This window comes from Lagopus leucura, unplaced genomic scaffold (assembly GCF_019238085.1).
Source record: "Lagopus leucura isolate 7727_CA_CO unplaced genomic scaffold, USGS_WTPT01 Super-Scaffold_73, whole genome shotgun sequence".
Classification (NCBI taxonomy): Eukaryota; Metazoa; Chordata; class Aves; order Galliformes; family Phasianidae; genus Lagopus; species Lagopus leucura.
Window position 1 is genome coordinate 28509439 of NW_024962252.1, and position 27909 is coordinate 28537347.

At 42.5% G+C, this 27909-nt stretch overlaps 1 protein-coding gene across 1 annotated transcript; it reads right to left on the reverse strand.

Moving 5' to 3' along the window:
• On the reverse strand, positions 1-27906 carry GABRR2 (gamma-aminobutyric acid type A receptor subunit rho2). Its single transcript, XM_042884326.1, has 9 exons — positions 27779-27906; positions 21254-21360; positions 12522-12589; positions 10074-10297; positions 7599-7681; positions 6287-6427; positions 5935-6087; positions 4435-4631; positions 1-2604 (listed from the first exon to the last, which is right to left on the reverse strand). Exons 1-9 carry the CDS (start codon positions 27889-27891, stop codon positions 2296-2298), a joined length of 1395 nt encoding a protein of 464 aa, XP_042740260.1. The 5' UTR covers positions 27892-27906; the 3' UTR covers positions 1-2295.
• Positions 27907-27909: the final 3 nt, after the last annotated feature.

Sequence of the window (27909 nt, forward strand, 5' to 3'; positions counted from 1 at the left end):
ACATACTACTCTATCAGTCGTATACACCAGCATAAACAAAAACAGTAAGGTAGTCCTGTTCAAAAATCATAACTTCTCTGTACATGCCCTCCTTAAGTCAGTTAAACCCCTCATCACCTCCTGAGGTAGGTAGATGTCATTGCTCCCCATTTTCCTGATGGAGAAGCAGAGGCACTAGGAGGCTGAATCCATGTGCATGGGTTGTGTAGGAAGATAGCAGCACCAGCAGTGCAGCCCTACTGGCTCCTGCAGCATTCATCCCACAGCAAAGGTTTCTGCCAGCTCCACTTGATCGCATCAGCACCATGCTGTTCACTGTCTCATGCTCAAAGCTGCTAATACTGAAGAGGTCCATCCTGTTTCATTCAGGCTTTAATTTCTCAAAAGTTGAGAGGGCTCTTTCTTTAGAGATTTTTATCTCTTCAACGTAGTTATCTTCACCTGTTAATGCAAAAGTTATCCAGGTTTCAGCTTCAAGGCTGATGAGTGGTAAATGCATGAACCCGATGGCTCAGGATTGAAATGTCAGACTGGGATGCAGGATGAGCCTTCCTCTCAGATGCTGCCTTCCCATAGCTCCCCTTCTCTCCAGTGATTTCTGGGCTGTATTTTCCTGCTTCTATATCCGCACAGAACTTCACTAAATCCAGTTATTACTGTGGCTGATGAAAAGGAAAATGTAGTTCCTCATTTCAGTTTCCCTGATAGCTCCTGTTTCCAGTAAGTGTGACCATTGGTGTGACTTAGGCAGCAATATCTGAGGCACAAAGAAAATTCTGGGTGTTGCTGATAGTCTGGAGGTTGCAATTCCCAGTCCACTTCTATGTCCCTTGAGATTTCAGATGCAAGATTTACTGCTGTGTTAAAACAAACAAACAAAAATCACACCAGTAAATAGTTACAGTTTTACTAGTGTTTTTTTGTTTTGTTTTTTTTTCCCCTATGTTAATGTGATTTAGCTGAATTTTCACGTCCCAACCCCAGTTACATGCATAATTGAATCTTATCACTGAATCAGTGTTAAGCTTCAGTCCTGGGTCTTTATGCTTCAGTCTCTGTCCATTCTGCTGCATTTCAGCTTAACAGCAAACACTTTGATGGGTATGCTCTCCTCCACAGCCAGAAAGCCATGATGTTTTTCAGAAACAAAAGGTGTGCAAACCTGGCCAACATTGTCTAGTTGCTATCATGTAGGAAGACTTGGGTTTTATTCTCAGCATTTTCAGCTGACATAACAGGGCGAAAAATGAAAAGCACCAAGGCTTGTTACAATGCTCTCCAGCTGTTTCAAAGGGCTTACAGTGACCTTGGAGCCAGAGGCCAGAGAGGGTTTCATTGAATCCCACAGTATTATTCCTGGCTGCTTCAATTTCTGGCATGCCTATATTTCTGCAGAAGGATATTCTGGCAGGCATCTCTCCCCCTCAAAAATCTGAAAACTCTAAACAAAAGGGCAATGTGTTGGTTTCGAGAAGCACGTTGGAATACACAGTTTCTCTGTGAGCTGCACTTTCCTCACAGGGATGAGAAAAATCTCTGAACACTACTAGTACTGCTCTTGACAGTTTTCTGCTTTTGGAGAAAGTGATGGGTCCCAGAGATGCTGCCCATTCCCATACGGTGACTGTGCATGCCACACACAAGTATTTGAATTACCTGTGCACCCTGGGAGACATCTTCTGTGAGTTTGTGGGCTTCTTTGCCCTGCTTTATCACTGCTCCTTACTTCACATCTCAAAATAAAAAGACCACCCACTCAAACATACCACCAGCACTTTGGTCAGCCAATGTTCCTTCTGGTATTAATGTAGGCCCTGTCCAGAGAGAAGGCAATGTGGACCCTAAAAGGATGTCTTGTTCAGAAGTCAGTGGAAAGAAATATAATTCCAACCCTTCCATGAGATTCTAAGTTGCATATGTCTAATCCCCCAGCATGGTCTATCTCTTGGTAGTCCATTTCACTGTTGCAAGCCCCAAATACACATACAGCACCTTTTGGGCAAGCAGAGAGTACAGATTTTCAAGTATGAGAAACAGCATGTACCACAAAGCCAATGAGAGCTGGAGTGTGGGTTAGAGAGCAACAAGTAGAATAAGATCCTCCATGATGCTGTGCATGGAGCTGCCCATGGTTGGAAGTGTCCTCCTCTTTATCCTCCAAAGTATCAGTAAAATGATCAGTTTTCTAGTAAAATTATCAGTTTTCTGCATTTGCAACAAAACTGGACTTTAAGAAGTACTAACAAAGAAAGCTTTGTGACTGTCTTCTGCTTCGATCACTGCTGTGCAATATGCTTAGCTAAAGACAGACCAGTATATCAAATTAAAAAATATGTAAGTGCCTGGAAATATTAATCTGGAGTATTTATCAATTGCATGAGTGTTCTGGATGATGCGCAAGCCCACATGGCCTTTCAGGCCTCTCTTCCTTGATGAATTAGAAGCATTGCTCATGGTTAAGTGCACAACCATCTTTTCTTGTTTTTCTTCTTCTGGGACCATCTGGCTTCTTGTGTAACCTGCCAGGCTGTTGGCATCTGATTCACTGTAGTTTCCATCCAGCATCATAGTTTTTGAATGAGGTATCCCACACGTGCAAGGAAACTGGAACATAAGTGAGAAATACAGCTGCATATTAGAAGAATACAGAGCTAGAAGTGGTGAGTTTCTTGTAGCAGACAGCTTGTAAACAGTAAAGTTTGAAGTGTGAGTTTGAAGTGTCATAAAGCAAAATAACTTTGGGAACAAAAGATCACTTTTTTTTCCTTGTTCCAAAAGGAGGAGATGTGGTTTAGCTATACTTGGCAAGCAGCTTCAGAAAAGATTAGAGAAAGTAATTTTGCAGATAGAGAAATTAAGTGAAAGATCCTAGCTTCACTGTTCAACTTCACTGTCTTGAGATTCCTTGTTATGCATTCATTGGGCTTATCATTACTCAAGGGCAAGACACAGTGTTCTGTAGCAATGTCTTATTCAGTACATGCTATGGGAAAAGGTGCCAAGTTGTGGTTTCACAGATATACACAGTATTTTCTATGTAAATATGTTTTTGTTTTATTTTTAATAAGACAAGAAACAGTTACAAGAAGGGTGTAAAACCCTAACTCTTTCAAAGTCCATTTCAAAACTGACACTGATTTCAGCAGTGCCAAAATGCATCCCACAGTGAATGCAGGAAGAATTTTAAATAGGAAGAAGTCTTCTTACAGTGAAAATCTATGTTTTCTGTCTTAACAATACAGACAATATGTTTGTATGCAATAAAAACCAGCCTTCTTTCTGCAAGAAGTTCCTGACTCTGAATCCCCACAGCTTTGTTTGCTTTCCTCACCCGGTAATACTTTGCCCTCTGTTCCTTCTTCAGGCAGTTTTGACATTTGCATTATCCAAGGACTTTTTATAAGGACAGCATTCAGCCAAAATAACAAAGTATATATACTTGGAAATACAGCATATTCAGGTTGCTACTGAAAAACTCCACACTCAAAGCTTGCTCTTCAAGTTATTTAACCAACAGCTCACGCTGCTCAGTAAAAGCTTGAGAAACAGTGTATGAGCTGTTTTCTGTGTTTTAGCCATAACCAAATGCTTTCACAGCATATGGTGTGAAGAAAAAAAAGCATGACAAGTTTATAGCCTGTTTACTCCACTCATCAGATCCAGGACTTTTTCTGAGCAGTCCATGGGTAGAATTGAATGGCTGGTTTTAAAGACATATGTTATTATGAAGTAGTTGTACCTAGAACTTAAGGGTTTTTTTGTTTTTTGTATGAAGAGAAACTTGATTTATCTTGGGAAAGAGATAAAGTTATATCCCTTGTGTCTTCCTCCTCTCACTCTCCAAAAAAAAAAAAAAGTCACATCAAATACTTTGTCATCATCAACTGGTGACACATCTGGGAGCTGGAGGGTAGAAGGGACAGCAGGTAAAGGCAGTAAGTTTATCACTGCAGGACCCAACAGAGAAATAAATTGTGCAGATGTACTTTTAGCACCCAGGTCAAGTTCCTTTGGCTTAATGTGCTGATGGTCATCCTCGTGGACATGGGAGCCTAACATATTAGAAGCTCACCTTCACTCTGTCTTAAATCAACAGTGGACATGCAGAAATATTCCATATAACTTTAGTCTATGTTGACATTAATAAATTAAATATTCCCAGAGAGTGTCCCATGGGACACTTTACTGACAATACTGAAGTGTCAGAAAGGTTTCTGGCCTCAATTTCGTCCAGACCAACTAGCACCAAAAAAATTCTACGTATGGTTTGGACATTAGCATGGAAACATCAAAAATTACAGGCATAACCTTGGCTAACTGTTGACATTTGATGTCAGGGAACAACTCTAATATTACATTAATCGAATCCAATACAAATATCGGATTTAAAAAAAAAGGGGGGGGAGGGAGGGAAGGAATGAATGGCTATCATACCTTTTCCCGGAGTTTCCTCTCCTTTCTCTCTTGCACCGTGGTCAGGTAATTCACTGCTGCATATTCCAGCACCGAAAGGAAGACAAACACAAAACTGACCCACAGGTAAATGTCCACTGCTTTGATGTAGGAAACGCGGGGCATGGAGGCGTTCACCCCAGTGATGATCGTAGACATGGTCAGCACAGTGGTGATCCCTGAAAAGAAACAACAGAAATAAATGGCTTTAGCTGATGAATTCTACACAGCCTTTGGTCTCTAGAAAAATAGAACTTTGCTCTGCAAAATACTCTATCAGAAATAAAATGTGCAGTATTTAGTAGTAAGTATCTCTTACTGATACAGAACTGCTCTGCTGCCTGCATTTCTGCTCACTAGAAGGGCTGGGTTTTGAGGAGTGATAGGAACCAAAACATTTTGAAAGTGACCAATATACGATATATATAGATATAGATGTTAGCACATGTAGGTATTTATACGTACATATGTATGTATAATTGTATATGCAAAATGTATGTGTATAGGGGTGTTTTGTTTGTGTGTTCACATATTTAGATAGATATAAAATCATGAGAAATATATTTGGTTTGGATACTTGTGGAAATAAAAGTACTTGCAAGCTGTCAAAGCTACTGAAATAGAGAAAACAGAGCCTTTTTAAAATAGTGACTGCTACAAACACAGCTACTACTGCTCATTTTTTCAAGAGTTTCTTGGTTCTTTTTTTTTTTTTTTTTTTAAATATCCAGTCAAAACATTTTTTCCAGTCAAGTTAAGGTGCTGGGCTAAAATACTGTTTTATGCTTTTAGCATTGGAAGCCTTACATATCAACATTCAGAGATTTTTCTGCTTTTTCTAATCTTTGCATGGAGTGATAAACAAATCAGCTCTTTTTATGCTCAGATAAAAGAATTTCCTCCAGCTCTGACATAGAAAAAGCTTCTCCTGTCTTTAGACATCCCAAGTTGCAGAGTGGTGCATGCAGGATTTTCAAGCAGCTCCTTCTCTCTTTCCCATTCCTCCCCACTCCAGAATGCCTGAACGATGAATGCAAGGCACCCTTGGGTGAGAAGACATGTATATTGCCAGGATCCTGCTCTGGATGAAAGTTATAACGTAAGTCTTCATCTCAGTTCAGGCACCTAAACTTTAAAACACAACTCTCACTCATGGGTACATGAGTCTCAGCGCTACAGGCTTGGACAACGAGGATAAACCTTGATTCATTGGCTTATAAATAATGAAATCTCTCCTCTTTGCCCACCTTCATTTTTGAAACCACAGCTCTGCCCTGAGCTAACTATAGATCAGGACTAATTCTAAGACTGCTTAGCAATGGAAGGACATAAGGCAAACTGCAAATTTTGCATTAATTATTAGATAAAAGACAGTTGTTTCCCCAGAAACTTTGACCATAAAAATGAACGGTTCCCTTTCCTGCCAAAATTTTCACATTCAAAGAATTTCACACAGCTGTGGCTCGTTGTGATTGCTCTCACCCAAAGAGACTCTGGCAGGAACTGCCCTGCGATCGATCCAGAAAGACACCCAGGACAACATGACCATCAGAGTGGCAGGGAAGTAGGTTTGGAGCAGGAAGAAGAAGATGTGTCGGCGTAAAGTGAAGCTTATGTAGAGACGATTGTACCAACCTTTGAGAAAGAAGGAAAGGCAGAATTGGTGAGATCAGAATGAATGGTAGCCAAAGAGAAGCAAGACCTTTTGTTTCTGAAGGGCAGAGGAAAAAGAAACTGATCTTTCAAAACAAGCATGGGAGGATTCAGAACTCTCTTGTAAGTAGGCAGTACAGCATTAGCTTCAAGAATAGCCTTAAATAGCAAAGACCAATACCTGTACTACTGTAAAAAGCCAGTCTTGATGTAGTGTGGAATTTTTGTATCAAGAACTGAGACAAAGAAATTTTCTCATCCGTTTTCAGAGATTCATTCCCATTTTTCCAATACAGCATCAGATCTTCATCAGTGTAAGCATCTTAGGGAAAGAAGAAACACAGTGTAGTGTGGATTTAGTTTTAGATGGAAATGTTTTATGGATTCAAAGAAAACAAACAGAAAGGGACCTTTAGCATGCAATAGCCACAAAAGTTTGCTAATAGCAGTGAATGAAAAAGATCTTAACATGTGATATACTGTGGCAACAACAAAACAGGGCATCCTAATTCAGGAAATGCATCCTCTTTACTCCAGGTTAATGAAACCACAGTACTAAAGCATGCAGAGTGAAAGGACAAGGCAAAAAGAATACAAGCTGCAGCAGGGGATTTTTTTCTAAGGCAATTTTTTTGCAATGAGAACTGTCAAACATCTGAATACATAGCGGAGAGAAGTTGTGGAGCCTCCATTATGTTGCAGATATAAAACTCAATGGGACACAGCCTTGAGAAAGCCTCTCTAAAGTTCTCCTGCTTTGAGCAACGTGTTGGGCCAGTTGACCTCAGGACCAACTTGAAACTGTTCCCCAGTATAAACCACCCCATCATTTTGGGATTCTGTTGTTTCTAAAGGACAATTTCAGTTCAATAACCAGGAAGACTTGAAAACAGTTAAACATTAGCCTATAACAATGTGGAGGGGATTTACAGACAGCCATGAAAATCATACTGTTCAAATCACCTTCTCCACAGAATAACTCCTTTTAAAAAAGTTGAACACAAGCAACAGCGTTTGCAGGATCATGATTATCATACATAAACCATATTGGTGTTGAAATATAGAAAAATCAGTGATCATTATACTCAGCTTTTTACTGTGGCATCTAAAAGCATCCCTTCCCAATCAGAAATAACAAACAGAATACAACTTCTCCCCAAAATTTCTCATCAGCAAGCTGCTGAGATCCAATATATGTTGAAGACCCTTGTTGATGGGGGCTTGGGGATTGTTTTTTGCTGTTGTTGATTATGTTGGGTTTTTTTTTTTTTTTTTTTTTGAAGGTGCCATTCACCAAAACTCATCCAAGAGTTTTTCCTTGCAAATTCCCCTGTCTTGGTCTTGCATTGTAAGGTCCAGGTATGCAATCCAATAAGTTAATAGAAAAACTCCCAGTGACTTTGGTGAAATTGTTTTAGGCTTTAAAACAGTCCAGAGTTTGTGAGTGCAGCAACTGTGGAGCATGCCTAACTAGAAACGCGGATACAACATACAGCTTTCCAGCTCCAGAAAACACGTCTGAGAGTCCAAGGGGAAGTGGCTGAAGTCCATGTTGCACATGGCTGTCACTGTGATCCTGGAAATAAAAAATGAGAAAGGTTGTTTTCTGTGAGGATTAATGAAGGGACATATAAACAATTTGGCATCTTTAAAGACAGCAAAAATCTGCAAGAAAATGCTCAGCACTTCTTGCACTCCTGTGGTAGCTGTAATCTCAGTACCTATCGAAGAACTAAAGTGTGGTATTACGTTGTGGTAATACTGCCAGTACAGACACTTCTCTATCATTTATATCCAACTATTTCCCTACAAGGTAACAACAGCAACAAAAAATACTTCACCATTTACATATCAAGATCCCATTTTGTCCAGTTTGCTTAAGGTTTTCTTGCTTTCCCTTTGTTCAGTTTCCCCCCTGGTCACACCAACAACCACCACACCAACAAACCTAAGGAACATGATAAGCCTTACAGCAAGTCACATGAAGTGAACTTAGAGAAGCTTTTCATTCCAGAAAGTATATTGTTGACTTCCCATAGTTGTACGGAGCAATTAAACACATCATGTAACTCCAACCCTTTACAGTGTGCTATTTTCTTCCCTCAGCGTTACCTAAATTGTAGAACAAGCCATGGTCATTAACAGTTTGTTAGGGACAACACAGAAACTCAACTCATCAGTAAGATATTCCTCAATTAGAGTACAGTGTTCAGGTGGCCTTGAAAGCACAAGATCCCCAAAGGGACTGAAATACCCCTCAGCTCTGTACCAACCTCATGTAGAGATTTCAGATATCTGAGGGCATATCCAGCAGCACTGAATCTCATGCTTGGGCAACCGCGTTTGGTTCTGAGAGTCTTAAACACTGCCAGTCCCAAATGTCATGCAGATTCTCATTATCCTTGGATTTTATTAGTTAATTATCAATTTAATTCTAGTGTAGTCAGCCATGGTTGCTCACACTCTTCTCTCTTGTGACATTACAAATTCACATCACCCTTTCGATGGCTCAGAAAACTTTGAAATTAAATGCAAGAGAGCAAATGAGAAGAACTGAATAGAAACAGCATTGCTATTAAACACACTCATTCTTCATTTTGGTAGTTGAACACTGCTAACAAGAGGAGTGCTGCTGGCGTCTCTGCATGACAACTGCAGGTCAGGAACAATGCAACTGATACTCAGCTATACTGAAACATCAGTCAAAAAGACCTCTGCCCTGCTACTTCTGCTCTTCTCCTGTCAGAACTGACTCAAGTTTACATCAAACATCCCTCTCCATTTTGTTCTGCTCCCTTGTCTCTCATCCTATGTGGTACTTTTATCCTCATTTAGTTCTAATAAAATGGACAGCATCTTGAGCTTATTTGAGGTAGTATGCAATAAATGGGTTCAGAATAGAGGGCAGGTTCTGAGATGCTTGAATAAGGTGGGATTTTATAGCTCAGGAACATAAGGCAAAATTAAGTAACTGTACAGAGCATCTCTCTCTTTTTTTTTCTTCTTTTTTTTTTTTTTTTCATCACACAACTTCCTTTGTGGTTTTAACAATTTGTCCGTAATTTGTTTTCAAATAAATTCATCATAATTGCAGTTGGAATGTGGAACCAGCAAACTTCAGAGCCCCCTGGTTTGTCTGGATATTGCCTTATTTGGGAAATTATTGCACATTATGCTTATTCTTTGAAGACAAACAGCCTCCTGAATCAAACTTACTGTTTTTGAGGGGGAATGGGACAGGGGAGGGGGAAACACATCTAGATTTTGAGCATTATTTTGCCATATCTGAAATGAATAAAATCCAGGTTCTAGAAAATAAATCCTTGTGCTATGGAACATTTGAAAATCACTGTAATCGACAGCAAGTTTCCTGTCCTGGGGAAATGTCCCTCTGCCTGGGCTCTTGAATTTTTCTCCTCTGGCAGTGCATTTTTCCCTGCCTCTCTTTTTCTATTCATCTGAAGGAAATACAGTCAGTTGGGATGTGTCTCAAGATTCTTCCAGTCAACATGTTCTGAAGAATCAGGGATTCCAAGGTGTCTTTAATACTGCTGTTTCAGCTTCAGTAAACTTACTTTGTATCAACATGCAAGCTTCAAACAAAAAAAGGAAGACGTATTTCCAGACAAACAGGAAGCAAAATAGGATAATTATAGAGGTCACCATCTGGTACATCAGCAGCTTCCAGTTTAATCACACACTGACCCTGGGACGAACATCCCTGCTTGACTAAGCCCTCCTTTGACCACAAAGACTTAGGGAAATGCTTCCCTGGGGGAGATTATCCTGTTATTGCCCACAGCATGGTTTCTCTCAGCTTCCTGTGAAGCATCTGGTACAGGGGCCGATGGCCACAGAGCTCTGCATTAGCTTCAGGAGTAGCAGTGTTGGCAACAGAAGTCCTGGAGGTCACCAAAGCCACACCAGGGCAAAATGGACAGTAAAGACCCAGGGTGTAGGACCTTTACCTCATGCTGTAGAGGACGTGACCATCAGGGAACACTCGCAGCATGATGTTATCTGTGGTTGTGTCATGAATGAAGGACCTTTTGGAGTGCACAAAAAAGACATCTGGAACCCAGATCTTCTTCACCAGCCTGCCATCAAAGGTCATGCTGTTGTTGGTGGTGCTGGGAAATGAGAGACGCTCATCCTTCCAGTAGTGCCTCAAGTACAGAGTCATAGTGAAATCCTTCATGAAAAAAAGAAGAGAAGCAGAAAGAGGATTGTCAGTGCTGCTTTTCACATCTCAAAAACACCAGAAAGAAAACTCACTCCTGCTAGGTAAATGAAATACATCCTTTCTAGACTTTTATTCCTTTTCTAGACCAATGCTTGTTCTAAATGGATAATCCTGACAAAATCATTTCAGCCAAAACAAAACATAAATCCACAATCAGTGTATTACAGTACCCCGTAACACACAGTCCTAAAGGCGATATAAACATGTGCCAAGAGAAGCACTGCCCTGCAGAAAGTATTCTTCAGTCGTGGCAAAATTATCTTGAAAGAGTACGGCACCAACAGAATGATAAAGAGGAAAACCTTTCAAAATAAGATAAATGGTCAGGCTAAACACAAGTAATTTATCTCCAAAGGAACTAAATTGTGGCAAACAGCACCCAAGTGGAGAACTGCTTTTCCTATCAAAGAAGCATATAAATAAACCTCTCTTTTAATCTCATTGAGGGGTCAGGAGCTTCACTCACACAAAGGAAAACATCTGTTGATTCCAACCTGGCAGCTGTTGCTTTCAGAGCTGCATCTACTCCCTCACACTGAGAGATCAAACACACCGTTTTCTTTATATTCCCTATTAAGAAATTGGTTACAGCAGCTGAAGCTGCCAAGACTGAGCAATCAACAACCCAGGCTCAGATCCCTTCCTAACCTCTCAATTGCTTTTTAAAATTGCTATCACCTCCTCTTCTTGTTCTGCTGACGCCAAGCCATCGATTAACCTGACTTTCCATTTCAAAGGGCTGTTCTGGCAACAAGCTCATATTGCCTTCGGGTTTTTCAGGAATACGTCGAAGAAGCCTCCAGCGCCCAAAGTGGGACACATTTGCAGGGGCTGGTGGATTTCCACAGGCACCACTCACCCTAGTGAGAAAAGTGCTGGAAAAACAAACTAACTTGGCTTAGGATGATCTGACAGACTGTCTTCCTACCATGAATGCAAATCAGCAGCCGCTGGAGGAAGTTGTCCTGTGGTGGGAAACCAGTACTGCAGATCTATCTATAGCAAAGAGAGCTGACTTCACAGCTTTCTGATAGGTGAGACTTCTGTTGAAATCAGATGCTCTGAAGAGAAAGCACTGAAAGAAATTTACTTGTACTAATTAGTTCTCCTCACTACTGTGACATCATCTTGATCTATTAGAGCTCCAGAGCTTCTCGTTACAGCCCTTTCCTATGCTTCCCACGCAGTTCATTGTGTGTATCTCCCAAACCCTCTATTTCAATATCCAGGCAGGCAAGCCCTACTCTTGTGATGAATATGTAATTGCATTGCAGTAAAATGCAGTCAGCCTAAATCTATTCCAGTAAGCCTTCATGTTTCGCTTGTACACCACCATGGATGGTGGCCAAGAACAAGGAGGAGAAGGCAGAAGGAGGAAGGAATCAAAAAACTTCCTCTTCTCCTCTACATTCCCCTTCCCAATTCTCTTTCCGCTCTTAATTCCATTACCTCTAGCCAGAAACAAATGAAAAACACCAAACCAGGAAAGTGCTTACAAATACTCTTTTCAGTGATAATATCTTGAAATGTGTTGAATGTCATACTTCTTACATTTCTACCTTTTTTTTAAGTAACAAAAAACAAAGATATCAAAACACAATTGAATTTAATACAAATTTCTTGAACAGCCTCAGTGACTAAATAATTACTCCCAGACACCAAGTTCTATGTTGGTAGAGGTGGCTCAAGCTCATGCTGACAGTTCCCCATCATAGGCCCCAGTAAGGTTACTCCTAGTGACAAAGAAGTAGGAACTGGTCATTTTCATTTGTGATGCCAACTCTTTTTTCTAATGTACCTCCCCAAATCATGCATTTTAAGAGATAGACTCAATGGTTCCCTAGCAAAGAAAACTGTTGCAAATGTCATGGCTTATGTGACCTTCATCACATACCTTCAAACATTCCGTACAGCTATTTACACTTTTTTGCTGTGACAGATCCTTCATAGCACCAGTTAAATTCTCTTTATCTTTTGTAGTTCTCATCTGAAGATACAGAGATCAGCCTTTGACATTCAGCTGGTTTTGTCAAGTTTCTGTGAACTTGCCAGTTACTGCCAGTACTTTCACCTGGCTAACAATTTGAAACCCCGTTGTTTCAGGAGGGAGGGACATTCTCTCACTAGCAATAGTTGAGCCTAGCCATAAAATAGGATCACAAGGATTACATACCATGTCAACCTCAGAAATACTGTCCAAACTTTCAACTTGCACATCCACTCCAACAGGAATTGCAGGGCCTGTAAGAGAATGAGATTTAGGTATGTAAATAACTGCTATTTTATATCATCTGCAGTTGATTAACATCATGAGGTAGAATGCAACACATTTCTGAGCTCATGGTTTCCTTCCTGTCCATGATTCTTGAAGCAGAGAGGACGGAGAAACAAGTCTGTCAATAATCATGTGAGACCCCCTGTGAAACATCGCCTTCTCTTCTCCATAGCAGCCCTGCAGTGTTGACATTTTGGTGAGCTACAATGAAACATCTGCAAATGTTTCTAGAAGCTGAGCCATCTCATTATACATTTTACATCTTTATAAGAGGAAATTTAGCCCTGAGAACCAGAGACTGATAAGAAGCTGTAAGCAATGTAGTCTTCTTTGTGGGTTTCTCATTTCTCGACAAGACAGCTACGTTAATCTCTCAAGAGCCCAGCATCGTATTCATTTGTATGACTCATTGATGACGTTAATAGCTTTTCAAAGCAGTGTTAAAATTAGCAACCAGAGAATTCACAAAGAAAGCAGAAAACACGCTATGATAAATCCTCTGTTACTAGAAGACCCATATATCTAGGTTTCTCTGCATATTGCTGCTCATTAACAGCCAAGAGCTGCTCAAGTTCCCTGTAGTGTATCTTCCCACAGCTCATTTCATTTTCCACTGTGGACAACTTTTCTCCCTTTTCTTTTTTTTTCTGCTCTGCTTCTGAACTTGAGGAAACTGAATTGTGAATAAAAAACATGCTGTTATTTGCTCCAGAACTGTTCTGCACTGTGCCTGTGCCTGGACAGTGCTGTTTTTATCTGTTTACTTTGCTTCTTAGTCAGAGGAGTGAGGAGGGTTGACAAAGCTGTGTACCACAGTTTGTTGTTGCAACATACATTGATTTTACATATGTTCTGGAGGTATCTCCTGGTATTCCATCTCTCCACTGTGCTGAGGAGTTAAGTGCATGCAGAGACTTGCACACCAAGCACACCAAGGAATTGCTGAGGAGCAGCCTGTGTGGATCTAGTGCTAGCTTCAGCTCTCAGCTTGGTGCAGTGGGACTGGTAGCTCTTGCACTAACACACACATCTGGAGCATGCCTCCAACCTTGCAGCCTCACTGGGACAGACTGACAGACCAAAACAGTAGCTCTGCAGACATCCATGTGATTTGCCCAGCAGAAATGAGGCATCAGAAGATTGCAGTCGCACTCATCAAGGCTTGCAGGAACGTTCAGGATCTACAGTGTTGGTGTTTTTTCAGTCCAACAAGATGAGCCACTCTTGCTTCCTTAAGGCATCACTGGAGGCCGAGGAAATTATCCCCTTTTTAGAAGTTAATTCTCTTCCTCCTATTTATTCCCTGGAACTGGGAAAACCCACAGATCGCCCAACTGCAGCAGCTGCTGAAATACAGACATGGTGTGACAACTCCTTTCAACAGCAAGGCTGAGAAGGGCTGATGGCTTTTCCCCTTGTACACAAGGCTTCACAGTCTAGGTGTGCTCATTTAACAGGGGAGAACATTCCTCAACTCCCCCCCCAAATTACTCTGGGGAGATCTTTCAGCAGAGGCTGATATTGCACAGATAAGCCGTGGGCCCTTCTCTCAGACTGTTGATCTCACTAACCCATGGAAAAGCAAACTAGCCAAAACCAAAGCAACAGCAACAAGTAGACTATTTTATTCCAATCAGTGAAGTGAATTAGCTCTGGGAAAGTCCTGCCAGGTGCCCAATTTGACCACTGGTAACAGAAGAGGCAGGCATGGAGGACAATAAGAGTCAACAAGCCTTTTATCTTTGGGAGCAACAGCTCAGCTCCCTGTGAGCCACTCCACATCTGATAGACCAGGAAATATGCTCAGCTCCTAAAATATGGATGCAGGACATGATGGTTCATCATCGGGTTCTTTCTCAGACCACCGTGACTCATTAGAGAAATGCAAATCCATGGCAAAACCACAAATATGATTTCCTTGATTCCATTGCCATAAACCCTTTTTCTGTTTTGTTCTTTGCCCATCTTGGGAGGAGAAATTGCTTAGGCCCCTTGCAGCTTCCCAATGTGCAGTCCAGCATCCAGCAGGCAAGGACCAACACGTGGCCATTCTGTCACCTCACAAACACTGCTGGTGTGACCAGAGACAACCAACAGCTTCATTAAGCGAAAACACTGTGGCAATGGTTTTGTCCTCTTCAGCTGAGTAGTTATGAGGGATGATAATTTAACAAGCAAATTAGCTCCTATAGTGCTGTTATTAAGGAGTTGGCTTGTTACTTCTTTCAATTGAAAGGAAAAAGGTTGTTTTTTAAAACAAGACAGACTTTTGTAGCAACAAGCAGTGTATCTGTGGTGATAACAGCTTCTTTGATGTGCAGGGTAATCAACGGGGAAAGAGCACAAGGCTACTGATAGGTGATGCTCTGTAGATAGGCAATTAACCTTTCTTTGCTCACATACTTAGTGAAGTCATACACAGTGGCGAAGGAGAGCATGGGCAATGATTCAGTACTTGTATATCCCCCCGTTGCCTTTAGTTAGCCAATGGCTCTTTAGTGTAACCATATTTTTGATGTGTAACTTGCTGCTGTAACAGAAATCCTCAACACTCAAGAGTAAGATCCTTGTCTGTTTGCTTTGCTCCTTGGTATTGGTCTCTTCCTCCCTTCAAAAAGCACAGCATGATGGAGTTTAGACCTGATTTGTAGCAAATCCAGTGATGGTGATGTGATCACATCAGATGACGCAGCAGAAGGATGATTACAGGCTATTAAAACCATTGAAGTCCCAGTCTCATAAGAACTCAATCTGTACACTAGCACAAAAGCTTTCAATTAAATCTCAGAAGGATCAGCATATTTTATGTTCCTATGATTGATTGTTTCTTAAGCTTGTTTTGCTTCCAAAACCTCAAAAAAAAAAAAAAAAAAAAAAAAAAAAAAAAGAAAATGCAAACAAACAAAACTGCTCCAAAACTTGTGGTGACACCATGCTCTTTATGTGAAGCTGGAGCACGGACTCTCACACAATGCTGCTTGTCTCCATTTGGCTCAGAAAAGCTTCAGAACCCAAGACAGCCCATACCAGAACAGGCACAAGGCTGCCATTAGCCTGTCTCTTGCTGTAGAAAGCACCAATAATTTGTCATTTGCTGTTACACACAGTAGTAGGAATTGCAGTGGTGCCCACTGGCTGCCATCCCCAAGCAGCCACACCAACAGCAGACACAATGCTCACAAAGAAGAGGCAGCCTCTGCCAGAGCAGCCTTGCAGCAGCATCCTGTTGGCTCAACAAGGAAGGCAGCCATCAGCCGCATACGTACCACAGGGTCTGCCTGGTGCTGAGGGGCTGTACCCCCCAGCTTCTAGATGGAGAGAGATGCCCTCTGTGCTTGAATGCTTAATTTAGGCTCCATTCAGGAAATTGCCAGCCATCCAAAGTCTATTTATTGCTGCAATTTCCATGCTTGACTGAGCACTAATCACTGATTTAAAAACTAACAACAGAAGAACACTGCCCTCCTCTTCATTCCTTCCCTAGCTGCTCTCAGAGATAAAATACCATGCCAGTGTTCAGAAAAGGCACTTCTTTTATTCCATGCTCCTCCACAAAACTTTCAGCTTGATCCCAGATAAAAAGCCATTACCTCATTGCAAGGAGAGACCAGGTACCCGTCTGGAAGCTGATACAACATGAGGTTCCAGTTTTAACCACTATTTTACAGTGATTTGTATGCCAAAATTTCAAATTGTGCATACGAAGCTTCTAAGGCCAAGTAAACACCGTGCTATCTGAATCAGAGAGCAAACATTCTGCATATTCATTTAGACCATCACCCTTCCAAAACTCCTATCTAGATGTCATTTTGCAGACACACTTGGCGTGGGCAACATCAAAACTGCACACATTGTTTGAAGCTGAGCAGAAGCCCTGGAAAGAAGTGCCCTCCTTAAGCCTTGTAAACAAATCTGAGTTTCCCATAAGGGTCACAGCCTGGATGTGCACAGAGCATAGCACTGAATTAAACAGCTGTTGATTAGACACAGAAAGAAGCCAAGAGATTTTTGGTCTCGCTAATCCTCAGAGTCAGTCGGGATCTGCTAAACTTCCAATCCTGTCTCTCTACAAACTGAAGTGTTTGAACACTGAGGCCTCACATGCTTCCCCGAATTCCTTATCAAATGTCGCCACTGATGAGTAAATAGACAAAATGTCTTTACTGGGGGGAGCAAAGGATAAGAAAGGTGTGATGGGAGGCCAAACAGATCCCCAGCAAAACCATTGGATTTTTTGCCCAAAGCCTGCAGCCCAGCAAAGCTTTGCAGATCATGCTTTCTGGTCTCTGAGAAGTACCAGTCCAATCCATTGGACCACTGGTTGTTCAAACATGAGCTCAAATATTTGAAGTTCGGGATCTAGAGATAAATTGTAGAGCCTTCATGTTTCCTCATGAACACATCAGCATCAGTCATGGCCAACGCTGTCCACAGCAACATCTTGCATAACACAAATCCTTATTCTTCCAGAAACAACCAGCCAACCAACAAACAAAAAAAAACCCTCCACAACTCTGTAAAAGTCAGACTTCTACATACAATATAGAAGTGAACTCATCTTCCCAGCTATAAACTATTTCTCTCGCATCTCTGACACAGCTGAGAGTGAGTTTAAGAGACCTGCAGCACAACCTGAGGCTGATGGGAGCACTTTTCCTTTTATGCTCCTTTCTTGCATAACTAGCAATTGGATGAGAGATGACAGCCTCAAGCTGTGCCAGGGAAGGCTCAGGTTGGATATTAGGAAAAATTTCACATTCAAAAGAGTAGTCAGGTGCTGGGATGGGCTGCCCAAAGAGGTGGTGGAGTCACCATCCCTGCAGGTGTTCAGAAACATTCAGATGTTGTTCTGAGGGACGCGGTTTAATGGGGAGATATCAGTGGTAGATGGACAGTTGGACCAGATGATATTGGAGGTCTTTTCTAACCCTGGTGATTCTATGATAAGAATAACACTGCACCCATTCACCCATCACCTTCTAAAGCTGCTTCCGCCATGTTCTTTTGAATGCTTAATGGCTTTTGCTGAAGAGTAGCTCACAAAACTCAGCACTCTACTGCAGACAGAATAGAAATGAAGGTGAAAAGATCTGGGACAGAAGACCTTTACAGAAGGCTCATTCTGCTTCTACATTCAGTGGTCAGACAATAACAGATCAACCAAAAGCTTGGACAAGCTTCCATGTGGGGTGGTTTCTGACACTGAGAAGACTTGGTGGCTTCAACTTGCAAAAATTCCCTTTTCTACACCAATTCTGTCCCAAGCTGTGTGGAACATCTAGTTTAGGGCTAACTTCTCTGGCAAGCACAGAAGCTTCCACAAATTCAGTTCAGGGACAACATCAGAAGGTGCCTAACACCAAAGCCTATCATATCCCAGTGCAGCAAGGAAACTGAACCAGGCTGGTCAGCTGCCCACAGAGCAGCAGGAGGTTGAGGCTTCAAACTTGATGTTTATTTTTAACACTGCGGTATGTTTGAAGATAGGGAAAAAAGTGGCACAACAAAAATGCTTGAAGTCAGTTTTCCACTCCCACACTGAGACTAAAGCTTTGTGAGACCTCCTGTTTTTTTACTCTTTGGCAGTGATTTCAAAGGCTCATTATTTTCTCTGAGACAGTCTCTCTGCACCCTCCCCTATCCTCAAAGGGCTCAGGCAGACTTAGTCTCCAAGACAAAAATATGTGCACATGAAAAAAGCAGATTTGAGACTTTTTTTTGCTGTCATATAGTTTGTGCATGCCCAGAGTCTTGCAAGTAAGAGGTTTTATGTCCACAAGCCTTAAAACAATCTTCAGTGTTACTGTGTGAACATATATAGAAACATGTATACATAACACATATGTATATATGCATCTCTGGTCCTTTACATGCTCAGCAGCTGCCACACAGTTGCAGAGCCCTCACGTTTTGCTGATTGTGTGTCACCAAGGGATGAGCAGGTCTTATTCCAGACAGTGACAAAGCTTCATTCACCCATCCTGATGGAAACACTGCCCAGAAAGGGCAGCGGGGACAGCTGATGGAGGCTATTAGGCTATGAAGGAATATGATAAAAGTACAGCGGGAGGATGTTCCGAGGCAGAAAAGATACAGCTATTTTAAGTATCAACTAAAGCTGCTTATTCACTGGCTCCCTGTAAAATGCAACATGTCATAGATGAAATGCTTAAAATGGACGTTTAAAGAAGGCAGGAAAACAAACATTTACATAATCTTTAAATATTAATATTTGTAAATAATACCTGAACATCTGCTAGACAGAACAAGGTCACCGACATGGAGATAACTTCCCAGGGGTCACACCAAACTCAACCTATTTTAGGCTATGGAGGCTACTTTGAACAGTAGCAAAGCAAAAACCTTTGTCATTGTCACTGTGCCCAGGGGCTCTCTAATGGGCTGAGAACAGGCAAGACAGCCATGCTCACTGGGCTGTTAGCAACATGACTTACACAACACCCACCTGCCCACCTGCTGTTCACAAAAGACACTCTTACTAGAAAATCCTTTCACCTTCCTCTAATGTTTAGCTGCTGTTTCCTCTGGCACAGCCCCAACCTGCTCTGCGGAGTGCTCACAGCTATGCTGGGCAACATCTTGCTGGCTGTCTGCTGGGAGCAGCGAGTTACCATAAGCACAGCACAGCAGCTACAGGTTCTGTCCCCTTTTTAAAGCTCAGTGATGAAGCTGTGTGCTGGCCACCACAAACTCTATTAACAACTATTCCACTAAGTCTGGGAACATCACATTCACAATATTGGATTTTTAAAGAATTTTATTATTGAAAAGTCCAGCATCACAGTTTGCTTATAGTATTATTTGTTTGGTTTGCTTTTCAGAGAGATGAGTTGCTTTTTCCCACTTGGAACATGATGTCACAGTGCAATGCCACGGGCTGCACTCTCCATTGGGTGATGGTCCCTGAGCTACTTTCAGAGAGCAGAAAGTGTCTGGGAGTAGTGACATGTTGCAGTCACAGGTGTCCCATAGACTCTTCTGCTCTGCTTCTGCAGTACAAAAGCCTTTGTAATCACATGCAGGTCAGACTACATCAATTTCACTGGCATTACTCCTGCAAAATATCTGAAGGAACTCATAGTGCATAGCAAGTCATGGTGACTTCCTGATAATGTTTCAAAAGAAAACACAAGGATCACCTCTTATCATCATTTTCTTTCCTTTATATTTCTACATCAAGTATATAATCTGTCACTAAAAGCACTCTGCATCACTCTGTTTATCTGTGCAAGAACCTGCAACACCCAAGCTATCTCCTTGTGCATTGGTCTTATTTTGCAAGGCTGGAGTCTTGGCTAAGTTGTTGTCACGTTTTATTCCTTATTATGTGCAACTTCAGAGCAATTTTGGCAATATTCTGTTCCAAGTTGTTATGCAAAGCGAGGAGGTTTAAAAAAAAATATGGAAACACCATTCTGTCTTTTTAAAAAGTCACTTAAAAGTATTTTTTCTTCGGTGAGAGCTGGGAAACCCATTTGCTGTTAAAACCAGTCACTCAGCCTGGAGCCATCAAGTCATTCAAAGGTCCCAGAGCTGCACCCTCCCTCTGAGCTGACCGTATTTCTCTGCTTGCTCTATTCCCCTCATAGATGCAGATGAAATATGACTTGGGCAGCCACCCTTGAGAAGACCACAGAATCATGGATCAGTTTAGCGATGACTTGTCTCCTGAGCTAGCAAAGCAAAAATTTGTGATTCTCTTTCTTCCCACTGCTTGCTGCCTGTTTGCCAGTTGTACACAGTCCTGTCTTCTCAGCACTAACAAGCATGCACAATGCATACAGGAGCTGTCCTCAGAGCTACAAGGCTGGGTTCCCATGTGCTTTCAGATCTGGTTCTGCCTCTGCACTTTGCCCCAAGAGCCCTACTGGGACAAACAGATGGTGGTAGTGAGTAAGGATAATCTTCAGCACCACAACTACCATGAGGGAAAAGGAACCATTCTGGCACACACACTAGCCTTGTACCAAACAGCGAAGGTGGTCGGAGGAAAACATTTGCAGCCAGATTATATTGTAGGAGTTCCTATTTGAATGTAGGATGAAAATAATCAAGACTCACAGAATATTCTGAGTTGGAAGGGACCCACAAAGATCAAGTCCAGTTCCCAGCTCTGCACAGCACCACCCGAAACATAAACACTCTGTCTGAGAGCACTGTTCAAATGCTCCTTGAACTTTGGCAGCTTGGGGCTGTGCCCACTGCTCTGGGCAGCCTGTTCCAGCATCCAACCATCCAAGACAAGAAATAGTTACTGCTTCAGAAGCAGCCAGAGGAACGCTCCACATTTCTCTCTTTTAACACCTTGGGAAAAGGGAGAAGGGTAAGGGATCTGCAACAATAGTAAGGGGAACCCTCTGTGCTTGTAGCAGGCCAAGGCATGCCTGGTATTTAGAGATGCATGTGCACTGGGAAGCTCAATCTGTGCTCTGGGGAACTCCAGCAGAAGAAGCTGGCCTTAGCAGAGGAAGGAGTGAAGAGTAGCTATCTGGAAGTCTTCTCTTGAAACCACTCCATTCTTTCCGTTCATATTCATGGAATAGAAAACCATTAAAAAAACCCAGCAACACAACAGGAGTATGAAGTTAACAGAACCACTTGCTCCTCACCTCCAAAAGCTGGCCGCATGGTGAAGTCATGGTCATCGACTCTGAGAAGCTGCTCTGTCTTTCCCTTCCGAGTTTTGGTCACATCGTGGTTCTTCTTGTAGATGTGACTGCAAAAGACAACAATAGCTGATGTCCAGCTGTTCGGTCTCACAATCCCTGCTCATACCCATGGCATGAGGTGAAGCTTTGCCATGAGGGAAGGAAGCATGACAGCCAACAGCATCACAGCATGGCAGGCCCTGAGCCTCACCCACTGCTGGCCAGGTTGCTCTGCAGCCCAGCTTCCAGCTGATATGCTGCAGGGCTGGAGCATGGCACCTTGCAAGGAGCCAAGACACAGAGCAGCAAGGAGGCACACCTTAGTGCAAGCAATGGCCCCAAGCAGGCAACAAACAAAAACCAGCTCTGCCCCATGCATCACCTTGTTGTGCCTTGGCCAGGCACAAGGGCATACCATGAGAAAGCTGTCTTTTGGATGGCGGCCATGAAACATCATTTTATACCAAGGTGGTGACCCGTAAGTATCAGCTGAGTACCAGCTGTGTGTGGGCATAGGGCTGTGTCTTTTGGCTTTAAACAGGGACAAATTCACCCATTTCCCTCCACAGCTGCAGCACGTTTTTACATAAAGTCAGCAAGATCTGCAGTCCTTCACTTCTCTGAATACCTCTGGTGGGAGGAGGCATAAAATAACACACTTCTTATTTGAAAATCAGAGACTATATATGAGAACAGTAGGACAAGGGTGAAAACAAGGCCCTGATGGAAGGGCGAGAAGTCACTAAAATGGCAGAAGTGAATAACTGAAGAACAGGCAGAAAGATAAAAGCATCGAATCACTAAGATTGGAAAGATCACTAAGATTGGAAAGATCACTAAGGTCATCTTGTCCAGCCACCAACTCATCACCACCATGCCATGCCCACAAAATACACCCTCAGAAAAAAGCTCTGCTCAGCACCCATGGTTGGGCCTCAGCACAGAGGAAAGAGGCCCTAAACCATGACATTCCACAGCCCCTTTGCTCTGGACATCAGATCTGGCAGAGCAGTAAACACAGATGCAATGAGCCACTTGTCAGCTGCTTATGGAAACTAAAAACAATAATAAGAAAACTGCATACAAAAGGTGAAGATCCTTTTGCTTGTTTGGGAGGAATATTACTGACTGGTAAAGAACAAAATGGAGGAGAAAATAAAGGGACTACACAAATAGATACAAAATATTTGAGTAAATTAGATTAAAATATTGATCAAGAACTGAGAGGTTACAAAACAGTCTCTACTCTCTTAAACATGGCTATGAAAAGTTCATGGATGTGCTTAAAAGTCATTAAAATGAGTCACGATGAGTGCATAAATCACAAATCTGAAAACAGTTTCCTCCCAGGGCATTCAATTTAGCAAAGAAGCAGAAGAGCGAGGGACTTTAATGGCTCTCACTATCAATTGACAACAACAAACAGCAATAAAAAAAACCCCAAAACTTTAGATTGCATGCTGTTTTTAAAAAAACTCTGTGTTATAATGCTGTCTTGTAAATTAATGGCACAGCCTCATAGGATCACCAGACTAATCATTCATTTACACTCCATCAAACAACAAAGGGCATGCAAGAGGTGCTGAGAACAATTTTGAAGCCGAGGACTTCCAAGGTGGGCTGGGGACATGGGCAGGGTTAAAGGAGAATACAGCGCTCCTTAGGAGCTTCCAGAGCCAGCACTGAATCATCTTCCTGCACAAAGAGCTGTACGTAATGACTCAAAATCTACAGATGTAGTAGAGATCTGCAAGACCAAATCCACTGACAAAACATCAACCATTTAATGGCATCAGTTATGACAGTGCCTCTGACCTCTCCTGCAGTGATCTGTGCCACCCACTGGTTGGGAGTAGGAGGCCTCTCACTATCAGCAGCAAATGGGATTGCAATGGAAGAGCCTTTGCAGAGTTGCTTACAGTTTACTCAAGTGGGATGAGTTTAATGAAACTGCCTTTGGTGAGGGCTTTGAAAAGAGAAGGGGACAGGCATCCCATTAAGTTGTTGTAAGGAATTCTCCATCATTTATTTACAATTTTCTTTCCAATGACTGTTCCCCAGAAGTCTTCATAACTGCATAATATGGATCCTGTCCATATTGCCAAATATACTGAAATCAAATTTTTATGGCACGAGAAATCGCAAGTAGCAGCTTATCAGGATTCTGACAAGAGCTGAGCATCCACCAGGATATTCAGAACTTTTCAGAATGAGATAAACAGCTTACGAAATAGCCTTCATGTATTAGGTAATAAGCCAGTTGCTTCAAGTGGAGTGGTTGACAGTAAACTGAAAAGCTGGCTTGTGTGGCACCAGTGCCTGCAGCGAGGGCTGGAGGAAACCTGCACCTCCCTCTGCAGAATGCAGGGTTGGCTTTTGCCACAATGAGGTGGCAGCTCATAGGCATGGTACATCGATTCTTGTCACACTATTTCATACTGGGGTTTGGAAAGGTGTTCTATGGTTTCAGTGAAAATCTTGCAGTACTTCAGTGTACTTTCTGAACAAAGCATAAGCTGGAGGCTTCATTGGGTGGTGATGCACTGGAACGGTTTGCACAGAATGGTTGTGGATGCCCCATCCCTGGATGCATTCACGGCCAGGCTGGATGTGACTCTGGGCAGTCTGGTCTGGTGGTTGGTGACCCTGCCTGTGGTGGGGGGTTGAAACAAGACAACCTTTGAGGTCCTTTTCAGGACCCAGGCCATTCTGCAATTCATTTACTTTGCGCAGCACCAGGAAAGGCCTCTTTTCTAACCCATGCAGCATACAACTGCTGCAAAGTTCTCCTAGGAGACAAATGGGTAAGAAAGTACAGTTAACATTTATGACTGCCCTAATAATTACTCACCCCTTGATTAGCATCCCCAATTTGTTCTCCCTAGCCAACAGATATGAATCTTTGGGAATGGAAGGAGAAGGCAGCATTGGTAGTGGTTCACATCCAGAAAGGGGCAACCACATTAAGCAAGTCCAACTGAAAACCAGAGTCACAACCAGTACCACTAAAAAAGTGAGAGGTGTAAGTAATTGGAGACTGTGCTGAAGGGCACCAAGGCATTCATCTGCTGCCTGCCTAGCTAAACTCTTCAGAGGAGTCTGCTGCCTGCCAGGGGCCCTCATTACATCAGGAAGAGGATAAGAAGGAAAAAAGCCATAGGACTACAATCCACTCCTGGTCTTTTAAAGTCACACAAGGCTGTGACTAGGAAGTTAAAGAGTATCAAAGAAGATTCTACATCACTTGGGAATATGCTGAAGGAATTCAGAGTGCAGGCAGTGTTCTCCTCAGTCCTCCTGGTTGGAGACTGGGATCCGGGCAGGAGGAGTAGAACAGACCAATTGAATGAATGGCTACATGGATGGTGTCATGCCCAGGGTTTTGGCTTCTACAATCAAGGATGCACCTTTGACTAACCAGGAAGGTTGACATGGGATGGGCCACCAGGAGGGGCAAACAAGCTAGCAGGGATCATTATTGGGAAGGGCTCCTCTAGGAAGGTAATGTGGCCAAAGGCCCAGCTGAAGTACCTCTACATCAATGCACACACCATGGGAAATAATGAGGAGAAACTGGAATCTGGGGGAGTTGCCCCACCCTTTAAGCTAAAAGATGGTAGATTTAGGTTACCTTCTAGGAATAATTTTTTTTATTCAGAGGGCAGTGAGGCACAGGCACACAGTTTCCCAGAGAACCTGTGAACGTCCCATCTCTGGAGGTGCTCAAGGCCGGGTTGGATGGGGCCCTGGGCAGACTGAGCTGGTGGGGGTCAGCCCTGCCCATGGCAAGGAGTTGGAACTAGATACCTTCAAGGACCTTTTAACCTAAGCCATTCTATGATTCCCTTTGTAATGCTGTGTGATACCGATTAACCCAGACCACTTGGGCCTAATTACAGCAGAGTATTTCCTGGCAAGCTCAAGGTCTATTTTGGGGTAGTATCCTCAAAAAAGAAAGGGAAGTGATTTTCCTTTCCAGATTTTTAGATAAAAAAATATAAATCAGACCCTAGAATGGAAAACAACAGAGAAATTCACACAGCATGCACTATCACTGTTATTGTACACTTAGGATTACACATTATTCCATGGTCACACTCACAACACACCTTATCATCAGCTACTTAGGATCTTCCATTTTGTCTTCAAATTATGAAAAATATTTTCTAAACAGAAGTAAATAATGAAAAAAATCTGTTCTATCGTTGTATGTGTTTTTAAGTTTATTACAGATTATTACACAGCACTGTCTCAGTGAGCAGCACACCTGAAAGCAGCCAGTTATCACTGTATTTTAACCCCCAAGCCACTTCCAAATATTGCATTTATGAAAGACCCACAGAATCACAGAACAGCCTGGGTTGGAAGGGGCCTCAAGGATCATGAATTGCCAACCCCTCTGCCACCAACCTTCCCATTTAATACCAGACCAGGCTGCCCAGGGCCCCATCCAACCCGGCCTTGAATACCTCCAGGGACAGGGCATCCACAACCTCTCTGGGCAGCCTGTTGCAGCACTTCACCACTCTTGTAGTAATGAACTTCCCCCCGACATCCAAACTAAATCTTCCCTCCCTCAACTTAAAACCATTTCCCCTTGTCTTGCTGTTACCTACCCTTTCAAAGAGTTGACAGACCCACAGAGAGCACAGGGATCTGCCCCGAGAATTAAGGCATAAATGAAATAAGCTAAATCACTGCTTCCAAAAATCAGTTCAGAGGGACTCCTGTTCCAAAAGCAGTGTTTCTGCCAGCTGACACACAAAGTGACGGTGCAGGAATAAGGGAAACGCAAGCAGTTTTGCATTAAGTATTACCCATGCAACATGGAAAATGAGGTACCACTCACACAGAAAAAAATAATGCCTTACAGCATTTAAATACTTCCTTTTGCTTGTGCAGCCCTTAAACTGGCAGTTCTTAATTGGGGTTGCAGGTTTTACAGCCTAGCCTTTCTCATAGCCTAGCCTTCCCCATGAAGGGACACGTTTATCTCTGCGAGCGCTCATCAGACACTGTCCCGGAGTTTGGAGCAGCACAGACACCCTTGGTCTTCACCCTTGAACCTCTGCAAAGTCTTCACGTAACAAAGAGGAATTCTGCATAGGCACAACCCAACCAAGCTTCTTGATATTAATACAAAACAGCTGCAGACCAAGCTGATGTGTCAACATAAGAGGCACAGAATGTCAAACTTCTAATACAGGCTCCCTAATGTGGGAATCCCTAATGTGGGAACCAGTTGTTTGTTTGTTTGTTTTTTGGCTAAGTCATTCCCTGTAAAATAAATCAGCTTTATTCCTGAGAAATGATAAACAGAAGACACAGTGCAGCTACTAGAAAAGGACGCTGGTCTCATTTCTCTTATACAGTTAAAAAATCAGCACAGCTCTTCACTGGTTTAGAGACTTCATTTTTTCTCTCTATGTGACTTGACATTTAAAGTATAAATGTCATTGCTCCATCTACTCTTTTTTTTTTTTTAATATTGCAGAATTCTCTGTCTTTAAATTGTCATTCATATTTGATGTTTCCAAATATTCAACATTATATTTTGCTATAAGCACAGAACGCCGTATTGTTCAGGAATTGGTATACAACTATGAGCACATCAGGGACACTCTGCTTTCAATTGTACCGCAATATGCCTTGCTGAAACACACATTTAACAACACCCTCCAAAATGACAACTTAAGTACCGTACCAAAAATAAAAAAGAAAAGCAAAAGAGAAGGGTTTACAACCCAAGAGAAGCCATTTAGTAGGACAGATTAACCCCATTTAGTCTTTGAGCCCTCAGAACAATGAACAGTCTTGTCAGATATAATTGCCCCTAGATAACATAACTACAAAAAGGATAAGAACCCTCGGGCTGCACAGTAGGTTTGGAAGATTATCTTTTCTAATGTAAACCTCTGCTCAAATCTCACTAACAGCAAACCTAATAAAGTTTACTAAGACCTTTAACTCCTTTGCATTTGCATGACAGTGAAGTATTTTTCAAGTGTTCCCACATCATTCTTCAGAATGCATCTCTAATTTCACCATCGCTGGGTAACTACGTGTTATCGATGCCATGCATGCAGACCAATTCCTCTGGCTGTCAGCCACTGCCACCACCACCATGCTGAGGGAACAAAGCAGCAGAGGCACAACAGCAGATGGCACATAGCCCACTGCTGAAACGCCTCTGCTGCCCGACACTGGCAATATGCACAAGTTTGAACACCGTGGTTTATTGCAGGGTCTCTGAAATCTCCCTGCAGTTCAGCTGTTCAAGTGCACCTTATGGACAGCTTCACCACGGAGCTTGCAGAAGCTGCCAAGCTGGCTGCAAACCTTTCCTCGCTGACCCTGACCATGTATGGTTAGAAATGAACACAAAGACTATTTGTAAAATGTCACTTGTAAAGGTACTTTCACAACACGCACAAACACACAGACAGGGCAGGCTTTAAGGAACATGCACATTCTTGTCACCCTTACCCAGCCTTCTGCAGCTCCGGCTGGCTTGTCCACCTCCTCCTTCTGTGCTTCTTGCTTTCCACAAGCAGCACCAAGCAGAAGATTAACAGAAGCAGTTTTGCAAAGTGAGGCATCCTGCTGGGCCTGGCTGG

Excerpts from the sequence above, each read along its gene's own strand:
- GABRR2 (XM_042884326.1), bottom strand. The coding sequence starts at position 27,891 with ATGCCTCACTTTGCAAAACTGCTTCTGTTAATCTTCTGCTTGGTGCTG. Across the intron at positions 10,298-12,521 it reads GTATTTCTGAGGTTGACATG|GATTTCACTATGACTCTGTA; the intron begins GTATGTAATCCT and ends TTTTTCATGAAG. Across the intron at positions 2,605-4,434 it reads AGAGGAAACTCCGGGAAAAG|TTTCCTTGCACGTGTGGGAT; the intron begins GTATGATAGCCA and ends CTTATGTTCCAG.